Source organism: Octopus bimaculoides, chromosome 5 (genome assembly GCF_046866305.1).
Source record: "Octopus bimaculoides isolate indiv1 chromosome 5, ASM4686630v1, whole genome shotgun sequence".
Classification (NCBI taxonomy): Eukaryota; Metazoa; Mollusca; class Cephalopoda; order Octopoda; family Octopodidae; genus Octopus; species Octopus bimaculoides.
Genome location: NC_142932.1, coordinates 75,638,078 through 75,659,620, shown reverse-complemented (window position 1 = coordinate 75,659,620; position 21,543 = coordinate 75,638,078). Strand labels below are relative to the sequence as shown.

General features: G+C 36.1%; 2 protein-coding genes across 2 annotated transcripts; one reads left to right on the top strand and one right to left on the bottom strand.

The window, feature by feature from the left end:
• Window positions 1-1,227: 1,227 nt before the first annotated feature.
• LOC106867536 (DNA-directed RNA polymerase I subunit RPA43) lies at window positions 1,228-8,085 on the bottom strand. The gene is made up of 3 exons (XM_014912434.3): window positions 7,907-8,085; window positions 2,491-2,982; window positions 1,228-1,452 (listed from the first exon to the last, which is right to left on the bottom strand). The coding sequence occupies exons 1-3, from the start codon at window positions 8,083-8,085 to the stop codon at window positions 1,398-1,400; spliced, it is 726 nt and encodes a 241-aa protein (XP_014767920.1). The 3' UTR covers window positions 1,228-1,397.
• Window positions 8,086-8,543: 458 nt separating this feature from the next.
• Window positions 8,544-20,143, top strand: LOC106867532 (GDH/6PGL endoplasmic bifunctional protein). The gene is made up of 3 exons (XM_014912429.3): window positions 8,544-10,240; window positions 13,171-13,262; window positions 18,494-20,143. Exons 1-3 carry the CDS (start codon window positions 9,573-9,575, stop codon window positions 20,086-20,088), a joined length of 2,355 nt encoding a protein of 784 aa, XP_014767915.1. The 5' UTR covers window positions 8,544-9,572; the 3' UTR covers window positions 20,089-20,143.
• The last annotated feature ends 1,400 nt before the right edge of the window (window positions 20,144-21,543 follow it).

The following is a 21,543-nucleotide window of genomic DNA, read 5'->3' as shown; positions in this document are numbered from 1 at the left end:
CTTTTGTTTTTGTTTGATGTCTGTTTTTCACTATTCATGATGCCTTCCTAACACCAACCACTTTACAATCTGTACTGGGTACTTTTTTCATACCACTGCAAGAATATTGACCTCAAGAGAGGTGACTTTATGCTAGGAGGGAAGGGGCTAGAGAAGAATAGGTTACTTGCTGTGAAAGGGTTACATGGCTACTCACAATGTAGAAGGTAGCCATGTAGCCCCCTTACATTTGTATATTCTTTCAATTTCAACGTCTATTTCTCTGACTTAGATAGGGAATTGATTTTGGGGCAAGATTTTACTGCAGGATGCCTTTCCTGTCATTTACCTGTGTTTTTTTTTTTTTCGGGTATGGGATTTTTGTTCTTTTATTTTTAATACTCCACAGGTATTCAAAAGCACAGAACAACTGGTTTTATTAACAAGGAATATCTATGTTGGCACCATTATGCTTACATTGTGACAGAATATTAAAAATTTTGCACACACATACAACTGTATACATACATATACTGACCAAAGCCATGACAATACTCCTCAACTGATGTGGCAGTAATATTGAGTTGAAGGAGTTGGCTTTAGCCAAGTGATGAGAGGTTAGAGTATCTTACAGGAATAGAAATAGTAGAGGAGATATAGGACTACCCTAGTTGGAAAAGGAGAGAATACAAGGGGGTGCTGAAAAGTTCCTGGCTTTAAGGGTATCGTGAAACACCAGATTAGAGGCCCAACCTTCCCAGTTCTTTTACAAGGCTTAGAAAAACTGAAGGACCACTGCAATAAGTGTGTGAATCTGAGAGAGGAATATCATCATCATCATCGTTTAACGTCCGCTTTCCATGCTGGCATGGGTTGGACGATTTGACTCAGGTGGCTACACCAGGCTCCAATCTGATTTGGCAGAGTTTCTACAGCTGGATGCCCTTCCTAACGCCAAACACTCCGAGAGTGTAGTGGGTGCTTTTATGTGCCACCAGTATGAAGGCCAGTCAGGCGGTACTGGCGACGGCCACGCTCAAAATGGTGTATATTACGTGCCACCTGCACAGGAGCCAGTCCAGCGGCACTGGCAGCAACCTCGCTCGAATGACTTTTCACGTGCCAATTGAATAAAATCATAATTAATTGATCCTCCTGTATTTTCCTTTACCCAAAGCCAGGAACTTTTCAGTACCTCCTCGTATGCAAAGGTACTTCTTATTTCTTAATGACTACAATGACTAAATATTTAGAAAATATAAAATTTATTTTCTTCCTAAAGATGAAGTGATATCAGTTTTTTAATGTGATGTGGGTCTGTAGTATCAATGTGAATGTTGAAAGGCTGTTTGACGTGTTCACCACAATAAACAATTTGTTTGGTGTTGAAGCGGTTTTCAAATCAATGAAAGATCAAATCAGTTATCTTCATCCACTTTTTTCTTTTTCTTCTTTTTTTTCTTCACAGGAGAACTGAAAAATAAAATAAAAATAACAAATCTAAAATTAGTTGCTGAAAATTTAAAGAGATCTAAATTATAGCTTTCAATAATTATTATTTGATAATTCTGTTTTATAAGAACTACAGAAATAAGATATTTGTCAAATAATCCTGTGATGTACACATCAGGAATTAAAGTTTATCTGTTCACTTCATTTGTGATCATGGAAATTCTGATTGTATGACTAAATAATATAATGGCTGTCATCTGATAGGACAGATACATTATAATGTCAGCCTACTTGAGAGGTGTACAAGTGAGCTGAGAGAGGGGCTGCAAATTAATGGCATCAGTTAATGTATGCAGGAAGAAATGACTGCCTTGGTATGCAGATGTAACATGAATGAACAAGGAGCGGTACATGTGGTTTGTCAATTTACCTGTAGAAGACGTGAAGTCAGATCTCTGGATATTGGACTTCGCAGTTAGATGAAACATGACTGAAGACAAGCAGTAACATGCTGTGTAGTAACTCCTCTAACCAATGCCATATTAGAAAATGATGACAATAGATTGGTAAGAAACTCACAAGAGTAGGTCTTCAGAGAAGAAACACCCAACTCATACAAGTGTTTCAGTCCTTAACTTCTTACATTCTAATGCCACTTGGATATCAGACTTGAGCATTTAAACCATATTGGAGATTTCATCAAGTTCTAACTCCTCTCCTGTCTGAGACTACTCTTGGTCCTAAGATACAAACTTCCAATTTGAAAATGAATCAAATTAAAACCTTCTACCAAAACTTCAAGTTAATTTATGTTCCAAACACCAGCTTAATTATTTTGAATGTGGGTACAAGACCAGAAATGCCACTAAGCATTTTGCCTGATGTACTAATGATTCTGCCAGCTCACCATGACAAAGTTATTTTACTGAAGTTTTCATTGCTTTCAAAATTAACTGAAACAAAGGTAGCGCATTTCAATAAAATTTGGAAACAAAAGGATTAAACACACATTCACATTCATATGACAAAATTCATAAGCAAATAAAATTACTATCTTACCTGCTGTCATTGATAACATCAAGTGTGTGGCCATTTATTTCATGGTTTTCGATTTTTAACTTCTCACTGTCAGGACATACATCTTCAGATTCTACATCCCTATGTCTTTTCTTTGCCTTTTTATCTTGTTTTACAAGAGAGTTTGTTTCAATCCTTCTAATTAGTTTACCTTTCATGGAGAATAATTTAGGAGTTGAGTGTAAATCCGTAACTGTGAACTCTATCAAATTACTAACTCTAAATGCATTAATGTTCCACGTAGCGTCATCACTAGATTTAATCACAGTAGCATTGAATAGTTCATGCACAACACACACTACGTGGCTGGCATAAATCTCTTTGATGACACCCGTTAAAGTACTTCCAATTTTTGGCTGGAACAGAATGTAACTAATTTTCATCTTAAAATAAATAAAAGGTCGATCTCCTTGTATTCTTCCTTCAGAACTAAGCAATTTCAGGTCTTTATAAGCCAAAATTACTCCATTCAAACTGAAAAAATCAAATATTAAAATTAAATTGAGATATTAGTATAATTATTATAATAATAATAATGATGATGAGAAAGTCAATATGAGAGATACAGCAAAGTACCAGGACCTTGCCATTGAGTTACAGAGGTTATGGAAAGTGCAGGTAAAATATATTCCCGTAGTTATAGGTGCACTAGGAACAATCCCTTAAAGATTTGAACAGATGGAGATGAAATAGGCATAAAACTTAGTTTAGGGCAGCTCTAGAAAACAGTGTTATTAGGGACAGATAGAATACTTAGGAAGGTTCTAAGCATCTAAGGTTACATGTTGTAGCCTTATGTTAGGAGGTTCTTTTTTTTTCCAACAGTTTAATCTGTAGTGCATATATGAAATAATAATAATAATAGAGATTTGAGAAGACTTGTTAACAAACCTCAAGAAAACATCCTAGGTAACTAAAACCCTTTAACATTTAAACTGGCCATATTCAGCTCAAATAATCTACCCATTTTATGTTCAAAACGACCAGATCTAGCCTTTCACACCTACCCTACAATGTCATAAAAATAAACAATTACATCATAGCAATCTCAAAGCTATGAAATAATGCATGATTAATTCAAAACAATATGAATAAATAAGCATTATATTTGATAGAGTAATCTGAATGCTAAAGGATTAAGAGAATATTAATTCTTTCTACTATAAGCACAAGGCCTGAAATGTGGAGGCATGGAGCTAGTTGATTACATCAACCCCAGTGCTTAACTGCTACCAATCTTATTTTACTGACACCAAAAGGATGAAAGGTAAATTTGACCTCGGTAGGATTTGAACTCAGAACATAAAGAGCTAGAACAAATACCACAATTCTCCAACACTCCATCAATTCTACCATTACCATGGAAGTATGCAATGAAGAGGACATTAGGACAGTTTACAGTTTGTTGAGAGGTTTACATAAAAATACTGTACGGGAAACTTAGATAAAAATTATATATTATATACAAAGCGAAATCGTGATGGCACCTGTGCCCAGCGTAGCCTTCCTGGCACGTGTAAAGACATTCGAGCGAGATCGTTGCCAGTGCCGCTGGACTGGCTCCTGTGCAGGTGGCACGTAAAATACACCATTTTGAGTGTGGCCGTTGCCAGTACCTCCTGACTGGCCTTTGTGCTGGTGGCACATAAAAGCACCCACTACATTCTCGGAGTGGTTGGCATTAGGAAGGGCATTCAGCTGTAGAAACTCTGCCAAATCAGATTGGAGCCTGGTGTAGCCATCAGGTTCACCAGTCCTCAGTCAAATTGTCCAACCCATGCTAGCATGGAAAGCGGACGTTAAATGATGATGATGATACAAAATATATGAATACCTGGATGATGCAGTCCTAAGTAGGGCCAATCAAAGAACCCCACAAATCCAAGATCACTCACGCTTCTAAGGACACAATCCCTCCCTCAATCTACAGGCACATGCTTAGAGTAATTCAATTCACTCAAACCATTTTTGTGTCATTCACCTTTTAACAAATTTACTGAGGCAAATGCACTTTGCTCTCCATCCTCATTTTTCTTAATGAAGTGGAATTTAAGTTGATGAGGGCTTCACTGAAGAGGAAAGTGTCTGCTACCACATAACCACTTTCACCATAGCCACCAGACAGAGGAACACTGCCTGCCTCGCTGAAGATGGTGAGACAATCTACATGATGAGCTTGACTAACAGTCAGATCCATCCTACACAGTCAGATCCATCCTCTTACAAGTTAGCAATAATAATAGTAATAATAATAACACTAATATTAGATATTTCTTTTTCATTTTCAAATCAGTTTTTGTTGAAATTTCCATATAAGTGCAGGTATGGCTGTGTAATAAGCAGTTTGCCTCCCAACCACATTGTTCTGGGCTCACTCCCACTGTGTGGCACCTTGGGCAAGTGCCTTCTACTATAGCCTTGTGAGTGGGTTTGGTTGACAGAAACTGAAAGAAGCCTGTTATATGTGTATGTGTGTGTCATTGTCCCCCACCACTGCTTGACAACTGGTGTTGGTGTGTTTACATCCTTGTAACTTAGTAGCTCAGCAAAAGAGAATGATACCATAAGTACCAGGCTTAAAAAGAAGATAAGTACTGGGGTTGATTAGCTCAACTAAAATTCTTCAAGGTGGTGCCCTACAGTCAAATATCTGAAACATGTTAGATATGTAGCGAAATCGTGATGGCACCTGTACCAGTAAATCACTAAGAGCACCGTCCGAGCGTGATCATTGCCAGAGCACCAGCTGTCTGGCTTTCGTGCCGGTGGCACGTAAATAGCACCATTTGAGCATGACCGTTACCAACGTCGCCTTCCTGGCACTTGTGTCAGTGGCACGTGAAAAGACATTCGAGCGAGTTCGTTGCTAGTACCGCTGGACTGGCTCCTGTCCAGGTGGCACGTAAAATACACCATTTCGAGCGTGGCCGTTGCCAGTACCTCCTGACTGGCCTTCGTGCCAGTGGCACATAAAAGCACCCACTACACTCTCGGAGTGGTTGGCGTTAGGAAGGGCATCCAGCTGTAGAAACTCTGCCAAATCAGATTGGAGCCTGGTGTAGCCATCTGGTTCACCAGTCTTCAGTCAAATCGTCCAACCCATGCTAGCATGGAAAGCGGACGTTAAACGATGATGATGATGATCTGGCTCTTGTTTACCAAGAGAATAACTTTAATAGGTACCCTGCTCTATGATCTGATGGTTACTAAAGAAGCTTGCAGTAGATAAATGGCTTGCGAAAGCTAACAAGCTAATGTACAGAGGTGCGGTTAGCAAGGTAAGTGTTAGTGATAGGTCTGGTGATGAATCTAGTGTGAAGGTAGGGGTGAACCAGAAAATAGTCCTCAGTCTCCTTTTGTTCCTCAAAACAATTCAAGAAGAGTTTAAGACCAGTTATCCACAGAAATTTCCATATGCTAACAATCTAGATATACAGGTTGGCCAAAAGTCACCTGACAGTAACTCAATACCATTTAATTCTAAGATTTATTTATGTTTAACAAATGAATGAATTTAATAAAAGCATCTAAATATGAAATATGATGAAAATTATTCAAACTGAAGTCCTTGAGCGACACGGTTTTCCATTCGAGTCAATACAGAATTACAGATAGTATTTATGGAATTTTGATTTATACACTCTCTGAGTGGTTGGCGTTAGGAAGGGCATCCAGCTGTAGAAACTCTGCCAAATTAGACTGGAGCCTGGTGTTGCCATCCGGTTTCACCAGTCCTCAGTCAAATCGTCCAACCCATGCTAGCATGGAAAGCGGACGTTAAACGATGATGATGATGTCGAGTGACTTTTGGTCAACCTTGTATCTGAAGTTGAATAAAAGAAATTTAGCAAAAGCCAAATTCTTAGTAAATACAAGAGAAGACAGAACCCTGCTACTATCAGGGAAACGACTATGTTCGATATGAAGAAAATAAGTAGAAATTCCGGCACTATCATGCTATTAGCTGTCAGAAGTGAAAGTGTTCACTGCTAGTGAAGTATCTGTCTGTCTGCCTGCCTGTTGCTGGCCTGTCGATTCTTTGGCTACTGACAGCTAATACCATGACTGGCCGGAGCGAGCTATATGTCTGTCTGTCTCTCTCTCTCTCTCTATCTATCTATCTATTACTCGAAAGTTATTGGAACAAATTTGACACCTATATCCATGCGTTTGAAAACACAACACAGAGTATAAGGGTACTCGCGTCCGCGCTAGCTAGTCGCGAGTGGTCGATCCTATTATTTTTAAACTTCAAACTTCATTTGTTTTCTATTTTGATAAATTCTCTCTGTTGAAAATTATATTTTTATATTTTAAATAATTTGCAATTTCAGGAAATATGTTTTTATATTAAATTTGTGTTTTCTACTCACGACTAGCTAGCGCGGACGCGCGAACTTTCGAGTAATAGATAGATAGAGAGAGAGACAGACAGACAGACATATAGCTCGCTCCGGCCAGTCATGGTATTAGCTGTCAGTAGCCAAAGAATCGACAGGCCAGCAACAGGCAGGCAGGCAGACAGACAGATACTTCACTAGCAGTGAGCACTTTCACTTCTGACAGCTAATAGCATGACAGTGCCGAAATTCCTTATAGTGTATCCGGTGTAAACACAAGAATTTTACTGATTACAGGCAGATTAACGGAAAATGTAGACGACACATGTGTACGTGGCAGGTGTCACAGAAACCAAACATTAAGAGCACGCGAAATAGATAACTGCTGTGCCAATGATGCCAACTAATGCAGAAACATGTTTATAATATTGTCCTCTCATTCCAAATACACTACGTTTTAAAGACAAGATGATCAAGACTTGATTACCTTTGATCACAGGCTTACTGGAACAGTGATAACCTAGGGTCAAACATCAATAACAATACTAGATCTTGTAGTCTCTGATACTCTATGTCTGAATCTGAATAGAGGCTGTGATGGTCACGGTTAGAATAACTTTGATTATGGGTTTGCTCTATCAAGTTGGATAACGTAACCTTTGATTCACTGTTTGGCTAAAAGATGTGACAGTCACGACTGGAACACCTTAACTCATTGGTCTACCCTATCAAGACTGACCTGGAGAAAAAGAAATAAACGTCAGAATGTAGTCCTCGGCGTAGTACGTTTCAATAAAAGACGTGACAGTCACGGAAGGAAGATCTTTGTTTACAAATTTACTTCATCACGATTCGCCTAGTGTTAAAACCCCATCAGATCTCTGTGATGAAAAAAAAAACTAATAATCAGAAACAAGTCATAAAACAAGGTACTTATAATCTCGAACAGCTTCGTGTCTAATAATTAAAAATGATGTGGAGTACATAAGACTTAAAACTGCTTCAACAGAATAGGAAGAAATCGACAAAATACATGTGCTCGATTTCTGAATACATACCGATGAGAAAATGTGTTGATTTCAGTATTCAAACGAAATCGAATACCTTCGTTCAACTTTCCAATAAAAGCAGGCGGAATAGCTATTTCTTCTTCGCTGTCTTCTTGTATACATAGTGACGCTGGATCATCTAAAAGTAATTTAGCTTTTTCAATACCTAACGCTAAATTATTAAACATGCTGGATTACAAAACGGAAGTAACTGTTTGAAATTATAGGAGAGCAGTAAATATGCTTGGCGACAAGGCTCAACAGTTAAAGATGTTATACTTGGTATATTTTACTTTTACGTTGTTGAAAATATTCAATAATACTGAAAATATTCAAGAAATAAAACATAAAATCAGAAAGAATGGCACTACTTATTAATTTGATGCTAGCCATAATGTTTTAATAAATGTGAAAATTCTATTTTTGTCCCTTTGAAAAGTGGTAGGGTTAAGTTACACATTTTAAGTAAAATAGACTATAGTTTTAGATTATGGTTATAAAAATCACAGGCATGTATAGATATATGTTTTGAGTGTGTGTAGAATTACATATCAGTATGAAAATGTATGAAGTTATATTATATTATATATTACATATATATTTTATACATTGTGTGATAAAAGTGTGTGGAGGTATATTTGCTGCTGAATACTTCCAGTGGAGCAGACAGTATGATTATAACGACAGCTGACGTATATATATTTCCTTTACACATGTCTATAGAAACAGGGGACATTAGATAAGTTGCTGCTCTTTTATTTTTGCAATATCCATTTCATTTATTTTTGGCTATAAAATTGCTGCATATCACAATATGTAAACAAAGGAAAGAATAAAATTTTACATTGGAGGGCAGGATATTGAAGACCCCTCTTGTTTTTATTATAACTGAAACACGAAAACTCACGGCAAAAATGATTATTATAAAAATTATTCAAAACCCAAGCCCTAATTAAAAGAGAGAAACAAATTGGAAAATCACTGCTTTACACCGGACCGGATTCACTGAACTAATTGGGATTATTTTTTACCGAGAATTAAATATTTCGATAGTTTACTATACACAAAGTGAATTTTTATTTTATTTCAATTTCATGTTTTTCCCCTAAGCTTATATATTATTGTATATGCATAACATGTGGAGAGCATACGCCACTGAAGGAAACACCGGTGTATGTTATTGTTGACATTGTAAATTTCACAGTAAAGACTTTTTGCAGTCTGCTAGATGGACGATGTCTATCAAGTAATTTGTTATAAAACTTATCCGCTGTGTATTAAAGTCATTTACACACATACATACACGCATGCATACTTGTAAATATATATGGAACAAACAAACGTGATGTTGAAAAGACGAAGGCATTAACCGAACGCATTAGTTTTTTTTTTTTTTAATGTCTATTTTATGAAATGCTCCCAATTTTACCTCTAAATTATTTATGAGGAAAAAATCAATGAAACTATCATCTTATTTGATATCATTTCCATCTAAAGATTTCTCTCTCACCGGTTCTGCCCATTGTATAATACACTGTATCCTTGAAAAACAATATTATATTGTTAAAGTGGTGTGTTCACTGTATTAATTTCAAAATCCAATCCTTCAACGAAGTGGTTTGTTTTTAATATTGATGTTTTTTTGTACAGAGGATATCATTTAGGTCTTCAAGAAATGTTACTTAATATGAATTCTTGCCAGAACTTTCTGGCTGTAATATTCTTTTTATGCATCCTTCAAGCCGTGTCTACCAATCAGTTTATCAGTGTTGTTTTGGTTGGTGCTACCGGAGATCTAGCTAAGAAATACCTATGGCATAGCATGTTTGAAACCTATAGAAACGGAATCGAAAATAAAGGTCCCTATTTTCTGTTCTTTGGGGGTGCGAGAGCAAATAGAACTTTTGGCGAAGACACTCTCATGAAAATAATTGACCGTTCTGTTACTTGTTACAATATGCAATGTGAAAGTCATAAGAGACGATTTATAACAGTTGTTAGGTATGTCCAGCTGAAAGTCGAAGAAGATTATGAAAATTTAGCCCATCAAATGGCCCTTGACGAAGAAAGTCATTCCCCAGATAATCCCATTGCTGGTCGTATTTTTTATTTATCAACTCCGCCAGCCACATATGTGAAAACAGCTCAGCTTTTGCACAAACACTGTCGATCACATGTGGCTAACAGTTGGATACGATTAGTTCTGGAGAAACCCTTTGGCAACGATCGTAAAACTTCAGAAGCCTTAGCCTCGTCTCTTGAACAGTGGTACTCAGAGGAAGAAATCTACAGGGTTGACCATTACTTGCAGAAGCCTGTTGTTAAACAAATTCTACCATTCAGGTAAGTGGTGATATTTTTAGTAAAATAATACCGAGCTGAACTGATAGGAATAATAGTGTGCTGAATTAAATAAGAACTTAAACATTTGTGCATCTATGTTTATTTATCTCGCCAACTCCACTCTGATTACTATAAACCACACTTGTACAAAGCGAATAACTATGTAGGTCTTCTACAGCAAGATACCTGTTCTGGCTCATTCCTTTAACAACCCCTTGTTTTCTAGCATAAAGTTGCTTCCTTCTCTATCATAGCCCTACTGAGTAGAAAGGGATCTTAGTCATGCAAGCTACAGAATAATCTTACTAGTGCTAATGCCACGAAAAAGCACTTGGTACATAAAGTGTTGGCATTAGGAAGGGCATCCAACCATAGAAACCATGCCAAAGCAGACATTAAAGCATAACACAGTCCTCCAACCCATTGGATGCTGTCAAAATATTCCAGAATGGAAGACAGATATTAAATGATGATGATAATGTCCTAGGTTTAAATCCATTCATGGTGCCTTGTAGTGGGACAACCCAAAACCATGTGAGTGGAAATCAAACTTCTCAACTACATTTCATATAAGAAAAAAACAACCAGAAGTCACTCAACAGCAAAATCCAATACATACTGTTACACACACACACATACACACACATATCAATGGTCCACATTCTTCAGATAGTCAAGACTGTATCACTTACTTTCCATTTCCTTTCAGGATCAAGAAGTAGTTTGACATTGAACTGTTGTTCTTTTATCTCTTTACAAAATGTTTGCCTAATGCTATCCTGCAAAGTGCCTTTTAAATGTTTAGGATTGGTCACAAGCACATACATTCCAGGTTATGGTCAAGAATAATGGAAACTGGCTATCTGCTAAACAAATTCCATATTAAACACTATACAGTAATCCCTCGCCATATTGCAGTTCACCTATTGCAGCTTATTACTTAAACTTACATTGATTCCTCCATGGTGTTGTTTTGCATTTATAATAAAATGAATATGTACAAATTATAAAAATAATTTTTAAAAAATACAGTACAGTACTGTTTCTACTTCACAGATATTCACCTACTGTGGGGGGTTTTGGAACATAATACCTGTGATAGTCAAGGGATTACTGTATACAATATTCTTTCACTGAAATTTATTCTTCCACTACTTTCTTCCTGCCCACATTTTCCCCTCTAATTACTCTCAATCTTCAACTATTTCTACTGAACCATTAACTACATAGAACCTGAACCTCCACAGTTATCTCTATCTTCCAGTTGTGGAAAATTCACAAATTTTACTGCTACTGAACCACCTATTCCCCACACTAACATGATATGCCATAACAACATATTACATGAAATACCAGTGACAATAGTATTTTCCTTATCACTCTTCCACTGCCAGCTCTATAATGTCTTTATACTAATAAAACTGTTTCAACACCCCTAAACGTCTGCTTTCCATGCTGGCATGAGTTAGACATTTTGACCGGAACTGGCAAGCCAGAGAGCTGCATCAGGTTTTAGTCTGATTTAGTTTGATTTCTACAGTTGGATGCCCTTCCTAATGCCAACTACTTCACAGTGTGCCAGGTGTTTTTAATGTAGCTTCAGCAAGAGCAATATTACACAGTGCTGGCACAAGTGCTTTTTACATGGCACAGGACTATTGCAGGCCACTCCTCTTCATCAAGGGAGGTGACCTCAACAGGACAGGTCTTCTGGAGTACACCAAGGTGCTAGATATCTAGGTCCTTTGTCATCTCCTCCAAAAAGTTCAGTGTCCTGAGGTCATATTTTGGTACTTTATGCTATGTCTTCCTTTCATAAAGTAAGGTGAGTTTGTGTGTGAATGAAGTTGAGGAACTTCATTCACAGCCTTTTAATACACACCTTATATTTCTTCAAAAAAGTCAGAACTCAGAGCTCCCCACTCCCAAGCATACAAATTGATCTTATTTTATCAATTGTTTTTTTTTATATATATCTTATAAAATTTTATCAGCTGTTTTAAAAATTCCATTGACTATTAATCTTCTTTATTTTTTTGACAACACAGACTATCACAAATTTTTATAAATATCTTGCTTTTTTTTCATCCCTTTTGCAATTTATAATTTCAGCAGATTTAAAGTTTTACTCATGACCATTCATTTACACCCCTTTCTTTCTCTATACATACACATACCTTTCATCTTCTACCTATTTTAGTCATTTGACTGCAGCCGTGCTGGGGCACCACCTTGAAGTGTTATAGTCAAGCAAATGAACTTCTGGACCTTTTTTTTTTTTTTGAGGCCTGATATTTATTCTATTCGTGACTTTTGTCTAGCAGCTAAGTTACTAGAATATAAACATATCAATACCAGTTGTCAAGCAGTGGTAGGGGAAAAACACACAGACATATATATATATACATATATATATATATATATATATATATATATATATATATATGGCAAACTTCTTTCAGTTTCCATCTGCCAAATCCACTCACAAGGCTTTGGTCAGCCTGAGGTTGTAGTAGAAGAATCTTGCCACACAATGGAACTGAACCCAGAACCATGTGGTTGGGAAGCAAGCTTCTTATGACACAGCCACACCTGTATAATCTTCAAACCTACACAATAGACAGAAGTATGGCAAGTTTAACTATTTCTGGGTTGATTGAGAAAATGATGAATGACCTTAATCAATTTTCGACCTTTATGAGGTATCTCTATCATTTGACCAGTCCTTGAGAAACAAGCAGCCAATCCATTTATATGCACAACCATTCCTGTAGCTTCAGGGCACTGGGGCAATTAATTTGCCTACTATAAGAGTTCAACACTTTATTTAATGTCAGTGCCCTATCACCTGGGATCCCAGTCCACACAGTATCAAGGTATGGATGTATATATGTATGCATGTATGTAATATATGTATGTATGTATTGTAGGATTAAAAACCAAAATTGGTTGGAACCTCTATTGAACAGACATCATGTAGAAAGGGTGGAAATTGTCAGCAAAGAATACATTGGTGTCAAAGGTAAGTCTTGGCAGATTACTATTTTATCTTGTGAGCTCTCTCCTATTGTGTTCTTCTAATTCTCTTCAACTTTCTTAAGGACTCGAGCATAGCTGTGTGGTTAAGAAATTAACTTTATAACCCATAGTTCCATGTTTGATTCATATTGCACTGTATTTATATTATAGCCACCGACTGACCAATATTTTGTGAACTGAATTTCATAGATAAGAATGGTATGAAAGCTCATCATCTATATAATGTGTCTGTTCATATATATATATATATAAGGTAAATTTTGCCACTCTATATTAGCAAAAGATGTAGACATAAGTAAGAAAATTGGAAAAGCAATGTTCTTTCAATGAAGTTCTTTGTGATGTTTGTTCAACACTGAGTTACAGATACTCCTTTATCATTCTCACCATCATACAGTGATGCAGTTATTGGTTTGTTGGAAACCTATAACTAAGGATGTTGTTGATCACCAAATAGGATATGAAGTAAGTAAAACAAACAAATAATACTAATTTAAATAAGGCTATTAAAGTTATTCAGTTTTCTAAAAGAATCAGAATATATGGTATGGTTTCTTTTTGGTGTTTTTTTTTTTTATCATTGAGGATGAATACTTATATGCTGAGGGTACTGTTGTTATTTGTCTGAATGCTGGAGTTGATGTCTCATCAAATGATGAAGAAGCTCTTTAGGTATTTCAGCCCCTTCCAATTCAACACCGAAGTTACCCAGGGCCACCCACCAATGTGGCCAATAAAACTCCCTCACAAAACCACAAGCTTTGTTGCAACTCTGGGCCAGATGTTTGTATCATCCTAAACACTTAATCTTGCTGCATCACTCATCTTCTCTCAGCCAGATGTAATGGCTTGCTTTCTCAACAGCTTCAGACAGTTTTCTGGCATCTTTTCTCTCCTTTGCAGTTACACTGTGACTCCTGAGCATGAATAGACATCATCAGCATAGCAGTTATACATTTCTTGTGCTCTTATTGTTTATTGTTTCTCTGCACCTGTCACATTTGGTTCCAATGATGCATGTAATAAGATGTGTGATGCCTGAATGCATGTACCAATTGAAATATATGAGTCAATAAAGTTAGTCAGCTCTGAAATGAGGAGAAATAGTAGGGTCTAGTTAGACCATATATGAAGTGTTGACCAGAAATAGTTGAGCTGAAGTCAGTTTAAAAAAAAAATTACTGGACATAAAAGATATTAATTAATGTTTACAGATGATGTTAATTGATGCTTACAGACGATACTAATTTAATAAGCCAAGAATCTCATGAAAATAGGTTCTTTTCTCTGTAACTCTATGTCATTCTTCCTGTTGGTCTCATTTCATTGCTATTCAGTCAATTTTGAAAACTTGATCTACAGTGAAAGAACAAGTCTCTATGCAGTTGCATTACCTATTAGAAATAGCTGCCAAATCACCCTTAAACCGTCTTAAAATAGGTAGGACACAATATAATCCTAGATACACTACATCTGAGAAAAGACAATATGGGCAAGGCTGACACATCCTTGTTCTCTGAGATTTGTGATTGAGTGTATTCCAACTGTAACTGTACTGGTCATGCTCTTATCCAACTCACCATGGTTCAACAACTTGCTGTAAGAAAATGTGAGTTGTTTCCCCTTCATTTTCTTAGAATTGAATTTTTGATGCATGTATGTTCATAGACATGTGTTTGTATTTAGTGGTGGTGGCGTGGTCACCATTATCATCATCATCATCATCATCATCATCATCAATATTATTATTATTATTATTATTATCATTGCTATTGTTGCAAATTAATAGAACTGTTAGCACATCAGGCGAAATACTTTGCAGTATTTAATACAACTCTTTACATTTTGAGTTCAAATTCCACTAGGGCCAACTTTGCCTTTCAAACTTTCAGGATCAATAAAATGAAGTACTAGTTAATTACTGTGGTCAATATAACCGACATATGCCCCCCCCCCACCTCAAAACTGCAGCTATGTGCCAAAATTAGAAAGAATTATTTTTATTATTGCTACCAAGGGTGACTTTGCCTTCCATGCTTTTGGGGTTAATAAAATAAGTACCTGTTGAGCATTTGGATCAATGTAATTAACTTATCCCTCTCCCAAAACTGCTGGGCTTGAGCCAAATTTTAAACCATTATTAAGGTGAGAATCATTAGCATACTGGACAAATACTTAATGACATTTCTTTCAGTGTCATAGTCTGAGCAAATATCACTGAGATTGACTTTGCCTTTCATCCTTTCAGGATCAATAAAATAAGTACCAGTTGAGCACTGGGGTCGATGTAATTGATGTACCCACTCTTCTGTAAAATTACTGGCCTTGTGCCAAAATTTGAAACCAGTATTATTGGGTGAGGGAGCAGTGCATGTCATCAAAGTGACACTGGAGTACAAATATATGAAGCCCAATATACCCCTATATGACTACCTATCTGATAAGGATACACCAGGCACATACATCACATCATATGTGCAACATGGTGATCTTGTATCAAGATAAGCAATGCATGACTTTGCAGGTAGGGGACCCAACTAGAATTATCTTCCAGTCGAGTAGCCCATCCTGCTCAAAAGGTCCCTGAATAAGGGTTGTTTAAGAATGATGAGCAAAACAACCATGTTTCCAGGGGTGAGTTATTCAAACTCCAAAGAATACTTCTCAACACATGGCTATGATGTTACTCCACTATACCTGCCTGCGATTAGAGATGCACAAATTGTCAACCACTAAGGGACATGCTCAACTGGTTATGGTCAAGCCAATGACAAGTAAATCTGTGGTACTGATTGGAATATTTGCTGTAGCCCATCTTTTACACCAAGACTAAGTATGTACATGATAACACTTCCAATCAATAAAGATCAGAAGCTATGAGAGCTAGTGCCTGGTACTGAATCAGGGCATTATTATTATTATTATTATTATTATTATTATTATTATTATTATTATTATGAGGAATTAATTGTTCAGTTAATTAACCAAGCAATTCATTGAATTTATTTCATAGTGGCTTCTATTGATAACTATACTTTGTGATAACCTATGACAATACTGTATTAATTATTCCAGGAATAAGATTGCTTAATGTGTTTATTAATATTACTATTGTCATGCTTAGCAGTATTTCACCCATTGCTACATTCTGAGTTCAAATTCTGCCATGGTCAAAATGTCCCTGAATAAAGTTTGCTTAAGAATGTTGAATGAAACACCTATGTTTCTAGAGGTGAATTATTCAAACCCCAGAGAATTCCTCTCAACACATGGCTATGATGCTTCCCCTCTACTTCTGCTCGGGATCAGAGATGCACATATCATCAGCCACTAAGGGACATGCTCAACTGGTCAAGGTCAAACAACTGACAAGCAAATCTGTGGTATTGAGCAGAATATTTGCGGTAGCCCATCTTTTATACCAAGACAAAATAAAACATGTACATGATAACACTTCCAATCAGTAAAGATCAGAAGCTATGAGAGCTAGTGCCTGGTACTGAATCAGGGCATTATTATTATTATTATTATTATTATTATTATTATTAATTATTATTGGTTACACTAAACTGTTTGGTAAAATATTCTTATTCTTTTTCCTTTTCATTTTTCTTTTCTCTTTTTTTTCTGTCTTTTTCTTTTAATCAGTTATAAATTTGTAACTTAAAGACTGATTATGTCATTCCAACATGTGGATGCTGGTTGCTCTCATTCATACTTTAGATCTGAATTCCTATAATTTTCAATTTTTAGCACTTTTTTATTTTGAACTTGACAAAAACAGGCTTACTGTCAAAATATCGTTCAACCAATAAAATATCTATTGTAATTGCATCACGCTCTTCGTCTTCTCAGCTTACCTTTGTGAAGAGTTACGTCAATCCTTTTAAAATATTATTATTGTTGTTCTTGTTGTTATTGTTATCATCAGTTAATTAAACAATTCATTGACCTCTCTTCATGGTGGTTTTCACTAATAACTGTTCTAGTACACCTGTCTCAACAAACTTTGAGTTGAGATATGCATCAATTTATATACATACATACATACATATATATATATATATATATATATATATATATATATATATATATATATATATATAGATTAGATTAGATTCACTCATTGTGGCCTTTCTGGGGTACCATCTTGAAGAATTTTAGTTGAATGAATCGACCCCAGTACTTTTTAAGCCTGATACTTATCATTCTCTTTTGCTGAACCACTAAGTTACAGGGACATAAGACACCAACACGGGTTGTCAAGTGGTGTTGGTGGGATTAATACACACACACACACACACACATATGACAGGTTACTTTCAGTTTCCATCTCTCAAGTCTGCTAATAACGCTCTGCTTGGCCTGAAGTTACAGCAGAAGGCACTTGCCCCAGGTGCTGCACTCTGGAGCAGAACCATGTAGTTGCAAAGCGAGCTTTTTAACTACACAGCCATGAGTCCAAAATTAAGATTGTTTAATGTGTGGCTTGGCAATTTAGAGACAAATGAAAACTGACAAAATTTGCAATAAATAGTTATCCATGCTCATCATCATTATCAGTTTGACTAAACTGGGGAGCTATACCAGGTTCCAGTCTGATTTAGCAGAGTTTCTATGGCTGGATGCCCTTCCTAATGCCAACCACTCCAAGAGTGTAGTGGTTGCTTTAAAATGTGCCACCGACATGGGTGTCAGTTACATAACACTGGCATCAGCCACAAGTATGATTTCACCTGGTTTGACAGGTCTTCTCGAGCACGGTATATTGCCAAAGGTCTCGATAACTTGTCACTGCCTCCATGAACCCAACATTTGAAGGGTACTTTTTATGTGCCACCAGCACAGGTGTCAGTTACACGACAATGGCATCAGCCATGACTACAATTTCACCTGGTTTGATGGGTCTTCTCAAGCACAGCATATTGCCCAACGCTTGAAGGGTGCCTTTTATGTGCCACCAACATAGGTGCCAGTTACACGATCCTGGCATCAGCCATGACTATGATTTCACTTGGCTTGACAGGTCTTCTCCATATGTAAAAAAACCCAATTTTTTAAAAATTTGCCAGGGTGAGGAGCATGCACCACATTTACTCCCAGCTGGGTACACCACATCAGTAAGTGGTAAGTATTTAGGGAAACAAAATAATTCTCATCATACATCACTATTTCTAAACTTGTATATATTTAATTTTATTTTATTTTTTTCAGGAAGAACGAAGTTTTACAATAACGTAGGTGTACTTCGTGATATGATGCAAAATCACCTCACAGAGTTACTTACACTTGTTTCAATGGAACTTCCTGCTGATGGAAATGTAGACAGCATTGATGAAATAAAAGAAAAGAAAATTGCTCTCCTTGAACAAGTACAACCAATGAAAGTCAAGTCTCTTCTTTTCGGTCAGTATAAAGACTATATGCAAGAAGCAGAGAAAGAAAGTATCAATAAATCTTCATCAGCCAAGACACCAACATTTGCAGCTGCCTTGCTTCACATAGAATCTGCACGATGGAAGGATGTCCCATTTGTCCTTGTGGCTGGTAAACAAATGGATGAAAGGACCACTTATGTTAGAATTATTTTCAAAAATAATGTATTCAAAATTCCACCAACTACTGATAGTGAGAGGATTCAACAAATCATTTTTCATATCAACTATGGTGTTATGAAAGAGCCCTGCATTATTGTACCATGGTCTCTTCACAAAGCTCTCTGGCCTAAGGATGTTGTACCTAAAATGTGGTCCCAGCCTCCTGCTTATGGTTCTGAGATGTCTACCTACCAAACTGGTGTTCCTGGTCAAACTACCGATGCTTATATACAAGTGGTTCAAGATATAGTAAACGGTAAACAAGCTCACTTTGTTGGAACCCGTCAATTAATGAGTATGTGGGATATTTGGCAAACTAGTCTTAATGTATTGGCAAAACGTCCCAAACTTTACACACGAAACAATACTTTGGATTTTACAATTATCAATAAACAATTAGCATTCGTTGAGAGTGAACATTCACAGCAAGAATATGTGAAGCCAACTTCAGACAAACCAGTATTTGCTCAATTACCAAAACACTTTCTTGGTGGAAACCTCTATGTGAACTCAACTGGTGCATTGGCCATGCAATTAACTTCATCTATTATTGAAATCTCAATGAAATTGATTAAAGAGAAGAAGCCATTCCACATTGGATTTTCTGGTGGTAAAACACCAGCTTTGCTTTTCCGTAAATTAAGAGAAATTTACCCCCTCCACTTGTGGGTTAACACTCACATCTGGTTGGTTGATGAGCGATGTCAGCCTTTAAACAGTCACAGATCTAATTTCAATTTATTGTTTACTGAACTTCTACAACATATTAACATTCCCTATGTCAACCTTCACCCAATGCCAGTATCAATAGCTGGCTCTCTCTGCACTGATAAAGATGAAGGGGATATTCTTTATGAGAGACAGCTATCTAATGCTGTAATCAATGGGCTGGACTATGTTGTACTTGGGCTGGGAAAAGATGGTCATGTAGCTTCTTTATTTCCACATGATAAATCCTTAACCTTAACAACCCCAAGGAAAGTGATTCTGACTAATGCCGCCAACAGAGGGGATAAACGAATGTCACTTACTGTTGACTTTCTTAATATGTCTAAAAATATTGCTCTTTTTGTAACTGGTAAAGAAAAACATAAAATCTTAAACAGCATTAGTTCAGAAAGTGACAGACTTAAATATCCTGTTCAAAATATTCAGCCAAATGCTGGACATCTTACTTGGTTTGTAGATTCAGCTGCATGGCTTGGAGTGTGATCAGATGAGAGCAGGAAAAATAAAGTTCTTTTTGTTTCAATTAATTAATAAGCAATACTGTAGGAACTTATTCGATTTAATTGTTCCCAATGGCATATACATATATATATAAATACACACACCCAACTATACATACATATATATGTACATGTATATATATATATATATATATATATATGTGCATACAAATGTCTGTCATCACTTAGAAGCACAGCATTCACATTCCAAATTTTAAAGGCATCTAACTACAACCACGAATTATATTGGACTATTTATTGTTATTTTGCTCTCTATACATCTAGTCCCAATGTTCTTTATATACTCTACAAAAAGTATTTAGAATTTTGGATTGCACACTACTATAGAATACAACAGATGATTATAACATTTCAATTTATTCAGGACGCAGTTTCATTTTTCTAGTTTAATTAGTTTAGTGATAGTAAATCAGTCATCTAATTATTGTCTTAGCTACTACACTGAAATTAGTTCACATTTTAGTAAGACTCCACTGTGGGTGATATAATGAAATATATAGTGTTGCACACCTCATCATTCACTTGCCTCTTAAATTTTCCTTCCACCAAAGCAACCCATTTGGGTAACTTTGTTCACATTTATTTAGCCATGTAAAACACACACACATGCAAGGTGGAGAAAATAGTAATCAAGTACCAAAAATGAAGTAAAACAGTGTTTTATCGAAGCTGAAAAGACTTCACAAAATGTGACTCAGAGTTTCACAAAACCGATCATCAGAAAGTCATGAGTATTTAGGGCAATGGTATGGTTTGTATGTATTTAATAAATTACTCTCTCTCTCCCTATATATATATATATATATATATATATATATATATATAGTATTCCTCTCTCCCTATATATATATATATATATATATATAGTATTCCTCTCTCTGTCTCTCTCTCTCTTTAAAACAAGTACTGATATATTAGTTAATAGAGTGGATATATTATTTTATATAATGTTATAAATTTTGTTTCATTGCAGCCAATTCATGTTACTGAATTCGTGTTACTAACATGAGTTGACTAAATTTGTAATATTGTATAGATAACACTTGCACACACATGTGTGTGTGTACTTTCACACAATTGACTTATTTCTGCCAACATGTTTTTAAGGTGCTAACTAACATAGATGTTTCAATTAAACATTTATTAAATGGTTTCTGCTCAGTTTTGTTCTGAACTCATCCACATTAATCTATAATTAAGATAGTCTCTAAGGAGTCCAGTTGACAGAGTGTGTTTATGTATTAGTGGAGTTAAAAAAGATACACACACTGTTTCTAGTTGTAATCTATAATATTTTATTTTTTATTTTTATCAATTATAATTGTTTGTAAGAGTAGTGGGTTGGTAGAATTGTTAGAGCATTGGACAAAATACCTTCTGGTATTCAGTTATGGATCTTTACATTTCCTGTTCAAAT